Here is a 20,098-nt window from a genome sequence, read left to right on the forward strand (position 1 = left end):
CTTGCTAGTTTTTATACTCTATGCCCCGTCCAATGAAGGCAAGCATTCCATACGCTTTCTTGACTACTGTGTCCACTTGTGTTGCCACCTTCAAAGATCTGTGTATCATCACGCCCGGATCTCTCTGACTTTCTATATTCCTAAGAGTTTGTTATTTGCGGGATATTTCCCCTCTATGTTAGACCTACCAATTACCTCACATTTGTCTGGATTAAACTCCATTTGCCATTTCTCTGCCCAAGTCACCATCCAACCTATCTATATCCTGCTGTATCTTCTGACAATCCTCAACACCATCTGCCACTCCACCAGCCTTGGTGTCATCTGCAAATCTATTAATCAGACCGGCTACATTTTCCTCCAAATCGTTTATGTACACTACAAACAACAGAGGCCCAAGCACAGATCCCTGTCACAACCTTCCATTCAGAAAAACACGTTTTTACTGTTACCCTTTGCCTTCTGTGACCGAGCCAGTTTTGTATCCATCTTACCACCTCACCTCTGATCCCCTGCGACTTCACCTTTTGTACCAGTCTGCCATGAGGCACCTTGTCAGGCTTTACTGAAGTCCATGTAATCTCTGATGATTCACATACTCTACAGAGTTTGAGATAGAACATGGGAGAACTTGAATCCTTCATTAAAGTTGTAGTTGTGTCCCTCAAAATCATAACTTTAGGTGAAACATTGATTCCTATGGGAATCAATGTTAACACTAGTTGGGTTCTGTAGAACCTTCCTTATCAGGAGAAAAGGAAATAATAAAAACATTATACCCTCTCCCTCCTTGAGTTCACATATTTAACATTGGTAAATAACTTCTAAAATATAAAAGAAAAATGTAACTTGCAGTTTTGGGCCCCGTATCTAAGGAAGGATGTGCTGGCCTTGGAAAGGGTCCAGAGGAGGTTCACAAGAATGGTCCCTGGAATGAAGAGCTTGTCATATGAGGATCGGTTGAGGACTCTGGGTCTGTACTCGTTGGAGTTTAGAAGGATGAGGGGGGATCTTATTGAAACTTACTGCGAGGCCTGGATATAGTGGATGTGGAGAGGATGTTTCCACTTGTAGGAAAAACTGGAACCAGAGGGGACAACCTCAGACTAAAGGGACGATCCTTTCAAACAGATGAGGAGGAATTTCTTCAGCCAGAGGGTGATGAATCTGTGGAACTCTTTGCAGCAGAAGTCTGTGGCGGCCAAATCACTGAGTGTCTTTAAGACCGAGATAGATAGGTTCTTGATTAATAAGGTCAGGGTTTATGGGGAGAAGGCAGGAGAATGGGGATGAGAAAAATATCAGCCATGATTGAATGGCGGAACAGACTCGATGGGCCGAGTGGCCTAACTCTGCTTTATGTTTTATGGTCTTATTAACGCCTGCTTCTTGATTTCCCCCTGGTCGCTGCAGACCTACCCCACCCCCCACCTTCCCCAACCTCCATGTTGCGCTCCTCTGTTCCCCAACACACCCTCCAGCTGAACCTCACTCCCTAGCTCACCCAGGGACACAACTACAACTTTAATGAAGACTTGATGTATAGGATTCAAGTTCTCCATGTTCTAGCTCACTATGTAGAGTATGTGAATCATCAGAGATTACCGGCTCTGCTACCTTCCCAATGGTTTGGACAGTCGGTCCATTCCACTGATGGGTCTTTTTCTTATAGTGCAAGATCTTCTCACTACTCCATACCAATTTACCTGGCTAGAGTTCTTTTTTGATTATTAAGAGGCAATTTAGTGAGGCCAGTCCACCTATTCTATACATCTTTTTGGGCTGTGGGAGCGAGACTATTGCAGACACGGAGAATGTGCAAACTCAACACGGACTGTGACCCAGGACCGGGATTGAACCCGGGTCCTGAGCATCATGAGGTACTAACTACTGCTAACTACTGTGCCACTTGTTGCTAACTTTGGTTGGCTCTTAAATGTTGCTCGTTGTATCTTTACTTAATTTGCTCTGTTTCTATAACCTTTGCTCTAGAGTCGCCAGGTATCTTTATGATACTGCCACACGGTCCATGTTCAAGTGCTGATCAATAACTCGACACCCCAATTAGTAAGATTCAAATCAAAATACATTTATTATACACAGTCAATCACTACTCATGCATAAACTCTACTTACTAGACTATCTCTAACACTGAAAGGCCTATACTTAGCTTTGGAACTGGCCCACCAGGTCAGGAGAACAAAATGGCCTTTCGTTCGATTCTGAGTCTGCAGTATTCAAAAGCTGGTATGGACTGGTAGCTAGGAGCGCCTATCTCGTAGCGTGCGTTGACTGGAGACCTACTTGGTTGATGCGGCAGCTAGGCAGGTCACTGTCAAGGGTAGTTTCGAGCTGCTGAATGACCCTGCCAAGGGGACTCTACTTTATAGTCCCCAGGGGCTTCGTGCTGTTCGGGGCGGACCCCGTATCTGGGTCCAAGTGATTGGACTAGGTTCCGATCACTTGGATTGATTTCTCCAATATTGGAGCCGTTCCCTGATCGCTGGGCGGTTCCTGAGTGTCCGTTGGTTTTCCTTTGTCTTGGCTCCTGCTGGCGCCGAGGAGTCTGGCTTGGCCTTATTCACCTTAAATGTTTCAATTGTTCCTGGGGATCGCTCATTAATATGCGGATGGTTGCTAGTTTCAGTGCTGTCTGGGTTTCTGCAAGTTCTAATACACAGGAAACTTTGCACCTGCTAGTTTTTCCTGGCTTGGCTGAATTTCCCTGCATTCTTTGCGGATCTCCATTTTAAGTCTGGAAGTGGCCAACCCAGGTGGCTAAACTCCCTCCTTGTGATCCCTAACGCGAAGCATCACATAACTGCGTCGTCTTCACTTCCTGACCCAGCGAGCACTCTTCCATGGCCTCTACACTGACCATAACTATGCAATAACGTTTTTAACTGACAATTCTAAGTGGCGCTATGTCACAACAGGGGCATGCATTACAACATTAAAAAACGGTACCTCTAACTAACTTCCATAAATTGCACTCACTTAAACATCCAATCATGCTAACTTCCTAACAATACAAAAATAATAGCAGCATTCACATTTTCCTCTGGCTTGGAGGTCAAACTCAGAGTTGTACAATCTCTCAGTTGTCTTTATTCACAAAATGACGCCGAACGAATGTCCTTTATTGTAGATCAAGGGGTTCGGGGGCCTGGTGAAAACCGAAAATAGGGGATCTCATCCTGTATACCGGGGTGCGAGAGCGGTAGGCTCTCCTTCACCATTTTCTCATGCGGATAGTCTGCATGATGCTGCAGAATATCGCCAATACTAAAAGGGATTCAAATACGTATGAAAGGGAGTACCTTGTTATAAACTTATCACACCATGATGGTGTGTTGTTACTTGTCACTGGGCTCTGGGCACTATGGGGAAGTGAATTATTGACGGCCGAGGGGGTTGGGGTCAGGGGGTTCGCATTTGTGCGTAACCGAATACACATTATCATGATGACGAAAAACACGTATGACGTCTTCATTGTTCTCCTCTTCTCTTCCTTTTCATCTCTTCTCTCTTCCTGGAGCTTCTGGAATTCAGTAAATCAAGCATAGTTTCTGTTACCATCTTGTTTAATATCTTTGTACGTTAGCATGTCTGTCTTTTAGTGCCAATTTCCCTTTATAATTGGTCACCACGTGTGACTCCCTAATTTTTTTTTTAAACCAACTATTTGGACTAGACATCAAGAGAATACTGCCGTACTGCTAGCCGTCTCGCAGTCTGTGTGATTTACCATCCTAGTGTTTGAGGATGTGAATAGCATAGGGAAGCAATCCTAAGGGTTGCTAAACCAAACAAAAGAATTTTGAAAGTAATCGAGCCAAAATGGGGTGCGTATGCAGGTAAGATTTGGATGGAATCCCTGGGTAGGACGGTGATCAATGCCTTCTGTGCTCTACTCGAGCGTAGCTGACCAGAGGAGGGTCCTCGGGCAGGGCGGAGACCAATGCAGTTTCTCCACTGCCTGAGCAACCGGCAAGAACGGGTAAGAATGTGGTCGTCGTGGAGGCTGCCTCTCGTGATTACCTTCGAATCAGGAGAGTAGTTATGATTGTTGTCTGCCGACAGACTAGTTACTCTGAACTATTGTCTGGGACAAACTACACTTAACGATAACATTAACGAACAAACATGCTACGGATTCCATCAGAAAGGACACCGTTTCTCCCAAGCGGTTCCTTTTAAAACATCATCTGGACACTTCAGTTATCAGTTGCGAACAGGGTCGCAAAGGGGTTCTCGTTTTGGGAGTCAGACTCATCTTCTTCTTCCGGATGCCATACTCGTGAATGGATGAGGGTTGCCAAAGCTGCATGGTGTGACTTCGGGTCCATCTCGTCGTTTCGGACGAGCCTGTATGAATTGTCACGGTGCCAAATAGTGGTGTCTAATTCTGTGGGGACGGAGTCGGGGTCGTCATCGTAGGGCGATGGTCTCTGGTGAGGTTTGTTGAGGAATGTGATCAGGAAGGGATCACTCGAATCGTGTTCAGATTCGCTGGGTGTGGTTCCTGTTGCATGGGGATAGTAGGGAGGCGTGCTGTGGCTGTTGCCTGTGTCACAGTCGCTGTCACTGCTGCTGCTGTCTGTGGGCGTTCCGGGGCGGAGTCTAGAGTTGTGGGAGGTGGAGTCGAGGTCGAGTCCGTGGATGGGACGGACGTGTTGGGGGAGGGTAGGGATACGTTGGCTATGGGCGGGACGTGATCTGCGTCGAGCATGACGTGGTGTGCGTGGTTAGACTGCGAGCCATATGCCTTGAGCTGGTTAATATGAAACCACGCGTCTTCCCGTTGGGGTACCTAATTTTATAAACGGAGGGGCTTACTTTGTCCGCAACGGAGTACGGACCCGAATACTTGTGTGACAGGAACACGCTGGGGTTGTAAATGGAGAGCATGACCTGCTGTCCTACTTCAAACTCAGTCGCATGCACTGCCTTGTCGAAACAGGCTTTGCTCTGTTTCTTCCTTGTGCCTAATTTTACTGCGGCTGCTAGCTGAGCTGTTTTTACATTCTCAACATTCTCAGTTGTTTCACTGCATTCTCGTGTGTGAGGGCCGTCACTTCGGGGCTGATCAAGTCAAGTCCTAATAAAAATTCTGTGCCTTTCATGGGGCGTCCGGTCATGAGAGTGTGTGGGGTGTATCCTGTGGATGTCGAAACAGTGTTACGCAAAAACATTAGTGCAAAAGGGAGGACTGAATCCCAAGTGGTGCTGTTTTGTTGGACCATTTTTCTGAGGGTTGCCTTTATGGTCCGATTCATTCGCTCCACGATACCACTGGACTGCGGGTGGTATGCTATGTGGAATTTTTGGGTAATGCCAAATATCGTAAGGACGTTCTTCATGATACGTCCCGTAAAATGGGAGCCTTGGTCGGATTCAATGCTGTGGGGGAGTCCCCATCTCGTAAAGATGTGGTGGGTTAAAATCTTAGCGGTAGTCTTTGCCGTGTTTGTTCTTGATGGGAATGCTTCTACCCATTTTGTAAACGTGTCTATCACAACTAACACATACTTATGACCATTCCTGCTGGGGGGCAATGGTCCTATAAAATCAATCTGGAGGTTAGTCCAAGGGCCATTAACGGGACCGGTGTGGCTAAGCTGAGCTTTCTTTGCATATATGTCTGGATTGTTTTGGGCACAGATAAGGCAATTTTCAACATAGTGTGTGACGTCTTCCTTTAAATTCGGGCACCAACAGAGCTGCCTGAGGTGGGCTGTAGTGGGGTCAATTCCCTGATGCCCATGACTATCATTGCACAAACAAATGAGCTGATTCCTGTCTTGTTCAGGAACCACATAAAGGGTGTCTTTTAGGACCACACCGTCATGTGTGGTCAGTGCATTTTTAAACCTATCGTATGGGGCTGGAAAGCTTCCTTTTAAAATCTCCCTGAGATTACTATCTTGCCTCTGGGCCTGCACTAAATCCTCGATATTCGTCTGTGAGACCTGAACTGCATTCACTGGGGCGCTTTCGTGGGGGTTCCAAAAATGTCCATGTCTGGAACCTGCTTTAGCCAGTGTGTCGGCTTTTACATTTCCAGGGTGGGAGGAACGGTGGTGACTTCGGACTTTAATAATGTCAAATATCCTGTCCTGTGCTTTGTCCAAAATGTGCCGGAGCAATGGAGCTGAAGGGAGGGGCTTTCCGGCCGCGGAAACAAATCCTCTTGCTTTCCACAGGGGTAGGAATTCTGTGAGGCTGTTACAGACATAGAGGCTGTCCGAGTATATGTCTGCTGGGCTGGGGAAGGAATCTGGGTGATCTATAATGTACGCAATGGCTGCTAGTTCTGCCGCCTGCGTGCCTAAGTGTCCTGGCAGTTTTAAGGAGATTTCTTCTAAGGCTCCTCCCTGCGCGTCCTCAACATAGATGCCGCATCCTGTAATGCGCTTCACGTTTAATACAGTGGAAGAACCATCCACATATATTCTCAAAGGTGCGCACGTGTCTGTGTGCTGGGGGATCTGGGGTGAACTACCTATCTTTTTGGGGGGTGTTTTCGCGATAAAGGGGCCTGTGTTGTGGTGCGGTGAGATGATTTCACATTCGTGGGGTTGCCTGGGTACTGAAGGTTGTCGGCTAGGAAAGTGTGGGTCTTGGTCCTTTTAACAGTGATGTCTCGACCCTGCAAAAGAAGGGTCCATCTGGCTGCTCTGATTTGGCTTCCTGTACCGTCCTTAAGTCGTCCGTCTAGTAAAAGTTGGGTGGGGGTGTGTTCCGTGAGGATTGTGATGGGGTTTAGCCCGGTGATGTATGAAAGTATTGAACTGCCCAGAAAACTGTGAGCAGGTGCCTTTCACAGGCCGAAAATCCCTGCTCCACAGGATCTAAAACTCTGGAGGCGTAAGTCACGGGTCTTAACTGTTCATGCCGTTCCTGGAGGAGCACGGCCGAAAGAGTACGATTTGAACTAGCTATCTCTATAGCATAGGGGGAAAGCGGGTCTGGAACCTGTAGTGCGGGGGCTGCAATGAGTGCGCGCTTTAAAACGTCTACAGCATCCGTGTGCTGCGGAAGCCATTCCCAAGGGGCTCCTTTCTTTAGGAGTTCCGAGAGGGGTGCTGCTTTGGTGGCGAAACGGTCAATATGGTTTCGGCAGTAGCCAACCAGTCCTAAAAACGACCGGAAGGCTGAAACATTCTGAGGAAGGGACAATTTGACAATCGAGTCAATTCCTTTATGCTCGATCTCGCGTTTACCATGCGTGATAATCGTTCCCAAGTATACCACTTTGTTTTCCAATATTTGGGCCTTCTTGGGGTTCACTTTGCATCCAATTTGCTGTAGGAGTTCCAGGAGTTCGGACAGAAGCGCGATGTGCTCTGCCTTGGTGTCTCTCTACAGTAATAGGTTGTCTACATACTGGAACAGACATTCGGGGCGAGAAAATGTTGATAAACCATTTGCCAGCTGTCGGAGGGGGAGTTGTGGAATCCTTGTGGAAGGCATGTCCTCGTGTACTGCTGACCTTTAAAAGTGAAGGCAAATTTATACTGGCACGCTTTTGCCAATGGAATGGACCAGAATCCGTTACTGGTGTCCAAAACTGTAAAAAATCGTGAGTTGAGTCCCTGTTTGAGCATTGTCTCGGGATTTGTGGCTACCGTGGGGGCTGCTGAGGGGGTGACTTTGTTGAGTTCCCGGTAATCGATGGTCAGTCGCCATGATCCAACGGGCTTTCTCACTGGCCAAATCGGGGCATTATTAGTAGAGGCTACTGATCTAACTACGCCTTGTTCTAATAAACTATCGCTAACTTTTGAGATTTCTCCCTCTGCCTCTTGGGGAAATCCATATTGCTTCTGGGGTCTAGGGTCAGGTCATCGATGCCCAAAATGTGTTCGGCTGTGTGGTCCAGATCGACCAAAACTATGGGGTGTTTTGTTGTAATGTTGCCAATTTGAATGGGTGCAGGGGCTGTGATGTGTCCCTGTTGTGAGTGGCCTGTGAAGCCGCTGAGGGTGATTGTGGCTGTAGTGGGCCACGAGTCTTTTTGGAACATAGTGGAGGAATTAATTGTGGTGCGAGACCCTCCTGTGTCCCAGAGAAATTTGACGGGCTGTCCCCGTATTTTCGCTGCAACGACTGGTCGGCCGGACCTATCCCAAAGGGTGTCGCAGACCCAAGTTCCGTTCATGTCTGTCTGGTCTGAACGGGTGCTTACACTATGTAACAGCTTTGTCCTGTTATTATTCAGAGTGCCTCCCTACTGGGCTCCCTGTGGCTTTCGTGGGGCATTGCACTCTCGTGCAAAGTGACCTAATTGTCCTCAGTTGTAACACTTCTGTGGTTTCTGTGTGGGGCTGTTCATGCCTTCGTCACCCATGCGGGGTTCTGGTGTGTTTTAACTGCTTGGATATCTGCCTCTGCCTGCTGTTCTTCGGGTTTTCTAACCGCGGGTTTGTTGTGGACAGATTGCTCCCAGGAGCGGGACAACCTTTTTAAAACCCACTTTTCGTTGTGCGCTTCTTCCGAGGGGTCATAATTGGTACAAGCTTTTTGTCCTGCCTCTGTGGCATGGGAGATAAGGGTGCGGGTCCATTTGGCCATGTTGTCTGGGGACAAATGGGCACGGTCTAAGTTTCTGAAAACGGCTGTCAAATGGATCCACAGGCGTCCAGCAAACGCTGTGGGGTGTTTGGTTTTCTTCTGCCTTCACTTATTCAGGCCTTCTACTGGGTCATCTCTGTTACCGATCGCGTCTAGGATCGCCGTGTGCATCTCTGCAAGGGTGCCTCCTCCTAAATTCTGTGGGTTGGGAAGGGCTGCTACAACCGAAGGGTCTAAGCATAAAACTGTGAGCTTCACTTGCTCACGCTCATCCAGGCCGTACATGGTCGCCTGCTGCTTCACCCTAGCAAAGAAGTGGTGGGGGTCTGAGGTGGGGAGGAACGGTGTGATCTTTTCGCCCGCGTCCCGTAATTGGGTCACTGTTAAGGAGGTGGTGTAAAGGAATTCCGCATCTCCTTCCGATGTGAGTGTGCGGTGGGTGGTTACTGGATTCATGGGTGCCTGATCTGTCTGCTCTGTGGGGGGGTTGGGGTGCTTTTCTCCTTTGGGGCTTTCCTTGCGCACATGTTCTCTGTACATATCAATGCGCGGTTTTGTTTCGTTCTTGCCAATCAGGGCCATCTTCTTCATCTAATTGGGATCCAAAGGTGCTTTGAAACCCATTTTGCACTGAAAGCAAAGACTGCAGTTCCGCAATCTGCTTCCTGCATTTCGCATGATCCACTGAGCTTTGTCTGTGCTCCGTGGTGGCAGCATGGAGTGCTCTTAACGCTGCTTTTAGATCGCTGCACTGCCTTTGCAATGCCTCTACTTGTTTCTCTGTCTCTTTTACCAGGACTGCACGTTGCGTGTCCTGATAGGCCTTCTCGTATTGGGTTTGGACGCTGCTCAGATGCGCTAGACAAGACTGGTGTGCCCGCTTGGCATCATCCACCTCTCCATCCTTTGCTGCCAACCTCCTGCTTAAATCTATATTCTCTCTCTCTATCTCACTAACATCGACCTTGCTCATTCGATGTCTCTCTTCTATCTCTTTGCGGAGCGTCCGAACGACCTCCTCTGTGCCTCGCAATTGTGCCAGACAGGACACGATTGCCATCGGCTTGCGAGCTTTTCCTAAGCTTTTCTTATGGATCTCTAACAGGTTCTCCCACCAAGTATGTCCTATACTCCCGGGTCCTGTTTCCTCATTATCACAGAATTCACTCCAAAGGGGCCATCCTTTCCCTTTGAGATATTTTCTGATCTCTTCTTCCCAAACGAGACACTGTTCTACTCTGCTGCTGGTTGCTGTGACCTCTAATTCCTGGGGGTTCATAAGGCGTCCCATTGCCTTCATTGCCATTTTTCCTATCGGAATGCTCTCTTTTAAAATTTGGAACGAGGGGTACTAAGGCGGTGCTGTAAACACGGGTATGGCGTTCGCTATTTTCTGGAATACAAACTCCCGACAGTTTTTCGCAACAAAAATCTATCAGTTTTACCTTCTAGCCCTGTTAGTTACGCATGCATTAACACGCTTCCGAATTATGAGGATTGATCAGAACTGCTTGAACACTTGTGGTTTTTCTGTTCCGAATTGGATTCTCAATTCAAATTTTGGGTTCTCCCGGAGTGGTGAGACCACTTCTAAGTGGGGTCCCGTCAGAAAGTCGCCAGTAAATGTTGCTAACTTTGGTTGGCTCTTAAATGTTGCTGGTTGTGTCTTTACTTAATTTGCTCTGTTTCTATAACCTTTGCTCTAGAGTCGCCAGGTATCTTTATGATACCGCCACAAGGTCCATGTTCAAGTGCTGATCAATAACTCGACATACCATAGTAAGATTCAAATCAAAACACATTTATTATACACAGTCAATCACTACTCATGCATAAACTCTACTTACTAGACTATCTCGAACACTAAAAGGCATGTACTTAGCTTCGGAACTGGCCCACCAGGTCAGGAGAACAAATGGCCTTTCGTTCGATTCTGAGTGCAGGATTCAAAAGCTGGTATGGACTGGTAGCTAGGAGCGCCTATCTTGTAGCGTGCGTTGACTGGAGACTTACTTGGTTGATGCAGCAGCTAGACAGGTCACTGTCGAGGGTTGTTTTGAGCTGCTGAGTGACCCTGCCAAGAAGGACGAACTGAACTTGGGGACTCTACTTTATAGTCCCCAGGGGCTTCGTGCCGTTCGGGGCGGACCCCGTATCTGGGTCCAAGTGATTGGACTAGGTTCCGATCACTTGGATCGATTTCTCCAATACTGGAGCCGTTCCCTGATCGCTGGGCGGTTCCTGAGAGTCCGTTGGCTTTCCTTTGTCTTGGCTCCTGCCGGCGCCGAGGAGTCTGGCTTGGCCTTATTCACCTTAAATGTTTCAATTGTTCCCGGGGATCGCTCATTAATATGCGGATGGTTGCTAGTTTCAGTGCTGTCTGGGTTTCTGCAAGTTCTAATACACAGGAAACTTTGCACCTGCTAGTTTTTCCTGGCTTGGCTGAATTTCCCTGCATTCTTTGCGGATCTCAATTTTAAGTCGGGAAATGGCCAACCCAGGTGGCTACACACTGACCTGGCTGGAGTTCTGGTAAATAATGCATCCTCTCTCTCTTTCACTCTTTTGGAGCTACATTCCTGTTTGAAGGTCCAACCCGATTCGAAGCAGGACCTCCAGAGGTTGTGGAAATGTGAGTCACGATGGTACAGAAATGCCAAGCTGGGGCTACTACAAGCTATGATTTTTTTTTTTTTCCAAATGCTATTGCCAGCGAGGACTAGGGAGAAGAACAGCCGTCAGGAGCATTGCAAAAAGATGGTTCAGTGGCAGCCCCAGAGTGTTACAAAGATAGTGTGGTGCGAGGCCCTGGCAGGATTTCAGCACTGGAATGAGAATTTTAAGCTGGAGGCTTTGGGAAGCAAGGATTCAAATTTAATTGGCTCAGTACTCGTTGAACTATATTGAAGTCCTATGACCCTTGTGCAAAAAGTTGTTTTCTTTCTAGAGCCAAGCCTTTTTACATGGTGCCTTTTGTTACACAATGGACTGTAGTCTTCTAATATCTTTGCGGCTGGCCTCCCATTTTCCACCCTCTAAGCTTGAACTTCAATATCATCTGCATCTTAACTTTCCATGTCCATTTATCCATCACCTCTACACTCGCGGGCCTACGTTGGCTCCCGTTCTGAAAGCACTTCCAACTATGTATGTATATTTATTTATTTTATTTGTTCAGTGTGGGCTTCACTGGCTAGCACTGTGTTTATTGCCCTTGAGATAATTTCCCTTGATGATGGTGGTGAGCTATCTTTTGTCTTCTACCTCTTACATCTTCAGGCTCTGCAACCTTCTAAGATCTTTTCGCACCTCCAGTTCTACCCTCGAGTGCACAGTTAATTTTAGTCCCTCCACCACTGCAGTCAGCTGTCTAGGTTTTAATTTCTGGTGTTCCTCCCTAAATCACTCTGCTGTCTCCTTTAAGATTCCTCTTAAAACGTACTTTTCTTATCCTCATTTCCCCTCGTCCTATATTATATGGCTTGGTCCCAAGTTTAGCTTGGCAACACTCCTGGAGCACCTTGGCAAATGTTAAAGGGTCAGTATAAATGCAGGTTTGTTGTTGGTTTCACCGTTTGACAATAAGCATATTTTGCCACGACCTACATATTTTATTTTTGCCATCATTTGGCTTACTGTGTGCTTGTGCACAGCGGTGTATGACAGAGATTTAAGTATGTTCTTTATCTTTTCAAATCATGCGGTGATTTTATTTTCACTATTTTTAATTTCTAGATGCTGTGAAAGAAGTGGTGCAGAAAAAGTTGTTGAAAGCTTGGCTTCGCACAATGGAGGGCAATGTTTTAGACTTGCTCCATCGTCTGGATGTGGAAAATTGTGTTACTGTGGCTGAATCTGCGCTTAACGCCTTGTTTGCCCAAACCCCTCTTGAAGAGCTGGTTGAAAACTGTCAAAAACTAAATGATGGGTGCGATTGTCTTTTTGTTTTGATAGCTACTGAAAATAGTTTAATTCTTTCAAATTTGTTAATTTTTGAGGGCTGTTGTGTGTTGATGAACCAAAAGGATCTGGAAATCAAACACACAAATCAATATGCATGCTGCAATCCATGTCAAAATAGCCATAACAAAAACAAATCAAACACTGATTTATTTCTTGAGGGATAGAGAAGTTATGCTAAACTTGAATCTTGTTAAGGTACACCTGGAGAACTGTGTACAGTTCTGGTTGCCATGTTGCAACCCTAATAAAGATCTTTCAAATTATGAAAGATTTAGATGTAGGGAAGAGAAAAATTAATAGCCATCGATATAAGATACTTGTTAAGAGAACAACTAGCAGAAGAGTGGTGAAAATGTGGAATTTACTACCTCAAGGAGTTGTTGAGGTGAATAGTATAGATGCATTTGAGGAGAAACCATATACATATGAGGGAGGAGGGATAAGCTGATAGTAATGAAGGAGGTTTGAGTGGAGTATAAATGGAAGAGTTGAGCTGAATGGGCTATTTCTCTACTGTATATTTTATGTAAAGCATGTATAATTTGCCAAGGACTGTTGTACTTGCTTCAAGCTCTCCAGAAAATCAATGGCATTTTATTTGCTACCTCCTTAATAGATTAAGCAATTCACTCCCATTCTGGTTCCTATTAAACAGGGTATTTGTTCCTTAAGTCTTGAATTCTGCCTTACATAATATGTGCAGTTGTAAAACCAGGTGTACTTGAGTGAAGAAATATAGCAGCGTAAACTAGTTTTAATAGCCCACTTAAGTTCATTATCAAAAACCCCTTTTTAAATAAATGCTGTGATTTGTATTTACGAGTAAATGTCAGTTTGCCTCAGTTGACAGCACTCACCACTGAATCAGAAGATAATTATGGCATGCTGGACTTTAGTGTATTTTCTACTCTAATACTCCAGTATTGAGGGAATCGGATGTTGCTGATGGAACTCCTTTAAATGGGAGATTAAATTAGAACATAAGAATAAATTGAGGCCCTGTTGGCCATTCATTGAATGTTCGATATCTAAATACTATTTTAAGTGGAATAGGCTCCTCCTTTAACCTGCCTTACCAAAAATAGTTCATGTGGTCATTCATTTCACTATTTGAAACCGTGCTGTACATAGGAGGCCATTACCTCTTTGTCCCTGTTCTGCCATTCAATTCGATCATAGACATAGACATAAAACATACAGTGCAGAGGCCATTCGGCCCATCGAGTCTGCACCCACCCACTTAAGCCCTCACTTCCACCCTATCCCAAAAACCCCATCTAAACCTTTTGGTCACTAAAGGCAATTTATCATGGCCAATCCACCTAACCTGCACGTGTTTGGACTGTGGGAGGAAACCGGAGCACCCGGAGGAAGCCCACGCAGACATGGGGAGAACGTGCAGACTCCGCACATTCAGTGACCCAGCGGGGAATCGAACCTGGGACCCTGGCGCTGTGAAGCCACAGTGCTATCCACTTGTGCTACCGTGCTGCCCTTAATGATCATGGTTGATATATACCTCCGCTCCACTGAGCCTGCCTTTGATCCATAACCCTCTGTACCCTTGAATGTTGATCTTGTCTTGAAAATTGTACCTGACCTGCATCACAGCCTTTGGCAATATGATTTCGCCTTTCCGTTCCTTATTTGTGGACAGTGTTTCCAGATTTCACTTCTATATGATCTAGCTCTGCTTGTTTTAAGATTGTGCCTTGATTCTCCCATAAGAGGAATTGGCTTTCTTGTAGCTCGTGTCTCAAATCCAATCATTATAAACATTTCAACTCGATCATCCTTCAACCATGTAAACTATGTTTATGCAACAATTTAACCTATTAAGTCGCAGTAATTTGGGTAAATCTGCACTGTACCTCTTCCAAGGCCAGAACAGAAATAAATACTCAGGTTTGATGGGCTGTCTGCAAAACGACTTGTATTTGCCTATTGTAACAATTTAGATAAAATTGACGTACTATTAGTAACTTACTGTAAACTCATAATTCAAAGGGACCAACTATGTTCACCTACGGGAGGAATTGCAGCATGTGGACAGGTGGTTGGAGTATTATGTTGTTTCATTTGTACTAATGTCTAGGAAAAAAGTTGTTGCAGAATTGGATATTCCCATTTAGTCTTTTACAGGTCTATTATGTCTGACAACGGATGTTGATGTTATGACTCCTCTGTGTTAACTGAGATGTTTGAACCTTTTCCTCCTGAAGTTGTAATATTCTGCCTAAGTTGCATGGAGGATGCTTAGTGAAGAAAGATTACCTGCCTGAAGATGAAGTGTTAGCTTGGTGTAATTGATAACAATCTTCCTCTTGAATGAAAAATCTTGAGTTCAAGTTCCTGTCCTAGACTTCAATGCAGGGCTAATGGAGGGCAATGTCATTGTCTTTCAGATAAGCAATCTAAGCTGGAGGTCCATTTTGTGTTTAGCTGGACGCAAAAGATTGCATGTGATTATCTGACTTTCCCAGTGCCCTGGTCAACATTTTGCCTTCCATTCAACAAAAAAAAATTACAAGGTCATTCATCGATTAGCAATTCACCAAGCTCCTTCAGCACCTTCTAAACCCTCTACCACTACCATCTAGAAGAATAAGGGCAGTAAGTGCATGAAACCATCACAGCCTGCAAGTTTCCCCCCCAAGTCACTCCTCATTCTGACTTGGAACTATATCACCATTCCTTCACTGTTACTGGGTCAAAATCTTAGAACTCCCTCCCTACCAGCACTGTGAATATACCTACACCACACGGGTTGCGGATTTTCAAGGAGTGACTCACCACCTTTTTTGAGGGCAATTGGGGATGGACAATCGATGCTGGCCTTGCCAATGACTACCACATCTCGAACAATTTTTTAAAATTACAGTGTATGCTTTGGCTGCTGAATTATCTTAAATAACAATGTCTAAAGAGTGATTAATTAGTTGTGGATTGCATGAACATATATCCTAAATATGTAATAATTGCTTTATGAATTAAAATTTATTATTTCAGTGTAAGATTATGATTTGTAACTTATTAAGGCCATGTGCTGAGCTGACTTGTAAAAGTGTTGACCTATCTTTCAGAAAGGTGATACCAGGTGAAAATCTAACTTGTGAGAATGCTCTGTACTGGAGATGTCTCTGCAAATACATAAAATCAATGGGAGATGAAAGGGAAGAAGCTTTGGAAAATATTTTACCTGAAACGGCCATTTATGCTGAATATCTTTTGAGGTACCAGTTCAAATGGACTATAAATTTTAAATATGGCACTATTGATTTTCAGTAATGCAGATACTATTATGGCGCGGGCATCAGCCTGATCTGATTTATATTATGTCTTTCTCACTTTTTAGTTATTGTATAATCACAGTTGTTTGAAAAACATCAGACATTTTACTAGGCCAGTAGTAAGATATTTAGGGTGGCAGCCATTAAAGTAAATCAGTGTCGATGTATTTAAAAAGTCAATCTTGAGCTGAAATAAATTAATCCTAATTTATCAAATATTAGTCTGATAGAACCTGGGATATTTTACAGTTCTGGTTGCCACGGTACGAAAAGATATTGCAGCTATTGAAACTATATAGAAGAAAGCAAACTGTGATTTTAGAGGATGGAGTATTAAATCATTAGAAACTTGTGTACGTTGGCAAGGTTCTCACTGTAAAAGAACATTGCAAAGTTATTTGCTGCCAATGATCCTAAAGAGATTAGATAATGTAGCCTATGATGAGCTGTTTCAGTTTATCCAAAGCAGCAGATACAGAGGGTGCAATCTGGGCTTGAAAGGGGAATAAATTCAAAACGAAATGGTGGAAATGTTATTTAAGTGAGTCCCTAGGCAGATGCTGGAATGAGATATTATTGATTTGTTCAAATGCAAATAATAGTTCAAAATATAGTAAATACGTAATTTGAGAGTCGAGTACAGTTAGCAGGGAGGGACGGGTCTATTCTTTGGCTCTATTCTGGACAAATTGATAGAGATTGACTGTTTTTATTTGACAGCAACACCATTATCATATTCTGTAACTAGCAAGAATAGTAGAAGGTGAATTAGATCATCTGGCAGTGCATATATGTAGAACATTATTATTTCAGTAGTTGAAGGGAAGCTAAAGACTACAGTTAACTTACAATGTTATTCCTTGTACAATTAGTTACCTGAAAAAACTTCCGATTCTGAAAGAATCACAGAGAGCCGACTTTGAGCAAATTGAGGAAGTAATGAAGAAAGAATTCATAAGCCAACAGCTAGTCATTCTTGTTGGTTGCCTGGATACGTCAGAGGAGGGTGGCAGGTAAATGTTGTTGTCGTTTGAATTTTTAAAGTATAAGTGCCTGCATCACTTAAGTTGCATTACTGATTCAATATGTCTGGAAATAACTTCCAGAACTATTAACCAGACAGTCAAAGTTGGATGTGTGCCCGTGAGCTATTTTCATTTATAGTAACCGTTGGTGTTTCATTAATTCGACTTCAACATTGGAAGATGGAGCAGAAACATATTCAAATATTTATCCAATTCCCTTGTGAAAGTTATTGTTAAATCTGTTTCGACTACCTTTTCAGGCAGTTCATTCTAGATGTTAACAATTCACTTGCGGAGGTTTGTTGTACTGCTGATTATTTTGTCACACTGTATCTGTGTGGCTTGGTATGACAGATCTTGAATATTGCTTGAAAAAAGAGACATGCTGTTGAAGCTTTTCATCATCTTCATATCAGGACAGAAACAAAATGCCAAATTTCAAAGGGAACAACAATTTTATACTGCATGAGGAAAAGGGTGCTGTTTAGTTGGCAAGTTGGTTCATTATTTGAGACATTACTATGATGAACACCTCCGAGCTGTTGTCCCACATAGGAACAAGGAGTAGGCCATTCAAACCCTCGAGCCTCCTCCATTTTATAAGATCATGACTGATCTGATAGTAATCTGCATCCCGCCAATCCCGGGTAATATATCATCCCCTTGCTTACCAAGAATCTTACCAACCTCTGCCTTAAAAAATATTCAAACACTGCTTCCACCACGTTTTTCAGAAAGTTCTCCTTCATGAGTGAGAACATTTAGCCTCATCTCTGTTTTAAAAGGGCAATGCCTTATTTTAAACAGTGACCCCTAGTTCTAGATTCTGCCATAAGTAGAAACATTCTCTCCACGTCCAACCTGTCGAGACCCCTCAAGATCTTCTATGTTTCAATCATTTTGCCTCTTACTCTTCAACTCCAATGGATATAAACTTGACCCGTCCAATTTTTCCTCCTAAGTCAACCCACCCATTCCAAGTATTACTCTGGTAAACCTTCTCTGAACTGCTTCCAAAGCATTTACGTCCTCAAATAAGGTGATCGATACGGTATACAATACCCCAAATGTGCGCTCACTGGTGCACTGTACAGCTGAAGTATAAGCTCCATACTTGCGTATTCAAATCTCCTCTCAATAAATGATTGCATTCTATTAGCTTTCCCAATTACTTCCTATACCTGTATACTATCCTTTTGTGATTCATGCACGAGGACAGCCAGATCCTTCTGCACTTCAGAGCTCTAAAATCTCACACCATTTAGATAATCTGCATATTCTTCCTGCCAAAATGGACAATTTCACATTTTACTACATTATATTCTATTTGCCAGATTTTTGTCCACTCACATAACCTATCTGTATATTTTTGTAGCCTCCTTATGTTCTCTTCACAACTTATTGTCCTACCTTTGTGTCATCAACAAATTTGCTGTCCATCTCTTTAATCCCTTTATCCAAGTCATTTATATAATACTTAAATTGTAAATAGTTGAGGCCCTCTAGTGAAGACTGATGCAAATTGCCTGTTCAGTTCATCTGACATCTCCTTGCTTTCCATTTTCGTGGGACCTCATGCTTTTGTTTAATCTAACAAAAATGCAATTTTTGGGCGTATTCCTTGGCCAGGATTCTCCCTTCTGGAGACAAAGTCCCCATGCCGGCGGGAAAACCGGCGTCAACAGCCCCGAAAGTGAGGATGTCACCGAACTTTCGGGGGCTAAGTGGACGCTGGAGTGGTTGGCGCTGCTCCAGCCGGCGCCAAAGAGCCGGCGCGAGTTCGCGCATGCGCGGAACAGCCGCCGTATTTCCACGCATGTGCAGACCGGCTGGCGTAATTCCGCACACGCGCGGGGTTCCCTTCTCCGCGCCGGCCGGGGGCTTCTATAAGTGTATAAAGAGAATAGCTAAAGTAAATGTTGGCCCTTTAGAGAATGATACTGGTGAGGTAATAATGGGTAACACCGAGATAGCAGTGTTTTGTCTTTGTCCTCACGGTAGAGGATAATAAATCTCCAAAAACTGCAGAGGAACTTGGTGCAATAACCATCACTAAGGGAAGGTATTGAATAAACGAATGAGATTAAAGGCAGATATGTCTCTGGGACCCGATGGCCTGCACCCTAGGGTATTCAAGGAGGTGGCAATGGAGAGACTGGATGCAATGGCTATGATATTCCCAAATTCCCTGGGTTCTGGAAAGGTCCCGGTGGATTGGAAACATGCTAATGTGACGCCCCTATTCAAAAAGGGAGAGAGGCAAAAAGTAGGAAACAAGAGACCAGTTAGCTTGACCTCTTGTGGTGGGAAGTTGCTGGAATCAATCATTAAGGAGGTGATGACTGAACATTTGGTAAGACAAAGCTCAATCCACCATTGTCAGCATGACTTTATGAAGTGTACATCATGCTTGACAAACTTGGGTCCTTCTCCGGCTAGCGAATTGTAAGCAGCGGAATGCCGCAGGGGTCAGTCCTAAGACCTGAACTGTTTACAATCCATGTAAGTGATCTGCAAGTAGGGACAGAGTGTAACATAGCAAATTTTACAGATGATACTGTTGCTAACTTTGCCTTCGTTTAATTGCTCTGTTTTATCACCTTTGCTTTTGAGTCGCCAGGTATCTTTATGATACTGCCACGTGAAAGACTTCCGGGTGCGGCGATGACCAGCTGAGTCGCACGTTTCGGCAGCTCCCGGTGAAACGGACTTTTGGGCTCTTGATAGGAGCCCCAACGGCAATTTTGACGGCTAAAAACACTGTGCGGTAAACCAGAAGGGAATCCCCCCTGGATACGGGTGAAAAAAGGAGGAGAAAGTGGCCGGATTGCAGTGGATCCTTTAGAACAGCGGCAAGGAAGGCAAGCAAAAACCAAGATGGCGTCGGAAGGTGGCAGTTTAACATGGGGCCCTGAACAACAAGAGTTCTTGAAATGCTGTGTGGAAGAGCTCAAAAAGGAAATGAAGAAAGAGCTGTTGGCCCCGATACTACAGGCGATCGAAGGGCTAAAGGAGGAACAAAAGACCCAGGAGCGGGAGCTTCGGGTCGTGAAGGCAAAGGCAGCCGAGAATGAGGACGACATACAGGGCCTGGTGGTGAAGACGGAGACGCATGAGGCACATCAGAAACGATGTGTGGAAAGGTTGGAGGCACTGGAGAACAACGCAAGGAGGAACAACCTGAGGATTCTTGGTCTTCCTGAAGGTGTGGAGGGAGCGGACGTCGGGGCATATGTGAGCACG

At 44.8% G+C, this 20,098-nt stretch overlaps 1 protein-coding gene across 8 annotated transcripts in view; it reads left to right on the forward strand.

Annotated features, from left to right (window-relative positions):
* ncapg (non-SMC condensin I complex, subunit G) overlaps positions 1-20,098 on the forward strand; it is a 129,936-nt gene that overhangs the window by 22,174 nt on the left and 87,664 nt on the right. For all 8 annotated transcript variants that reach the window (XM_072496455.1, XM_072496456.1, XM_072496460.1 and 5 more), the window contains exons 7-9: positions 12,313-12,505; positions 15,624-15,773; positions 16,703-16,843. In XM_072496455.1, coding sequence (XP_072352556.1) covers positions 12,313-12,505; positions 15,624-15,773; positions 16,703-16,843 — 484 coding nt within the window. The remainder of the gene's footprint in view (positions 1-12,312; positions 12,506-15,623; positions 15,774-16,702; positions 16,844-20,098) is intronic.

Source organism: Scyliorhinus torazame, chromosome 3 (genome assembly GCF_047496885.1).
Source record: "Scyliorhinus torazame isolate Kashiwa2021f chromosome 3, sScyTor2.1, whole genome shotgun sequence".
Taxonomy (NCBI): domain Eukaryota; kingdom Metazoa; phylum Chordata; class Chondrichthyes; order Carcharhiniformes; family Scyliorhinidae; genus Scyliorhinus; species Scyliorhinus torazame.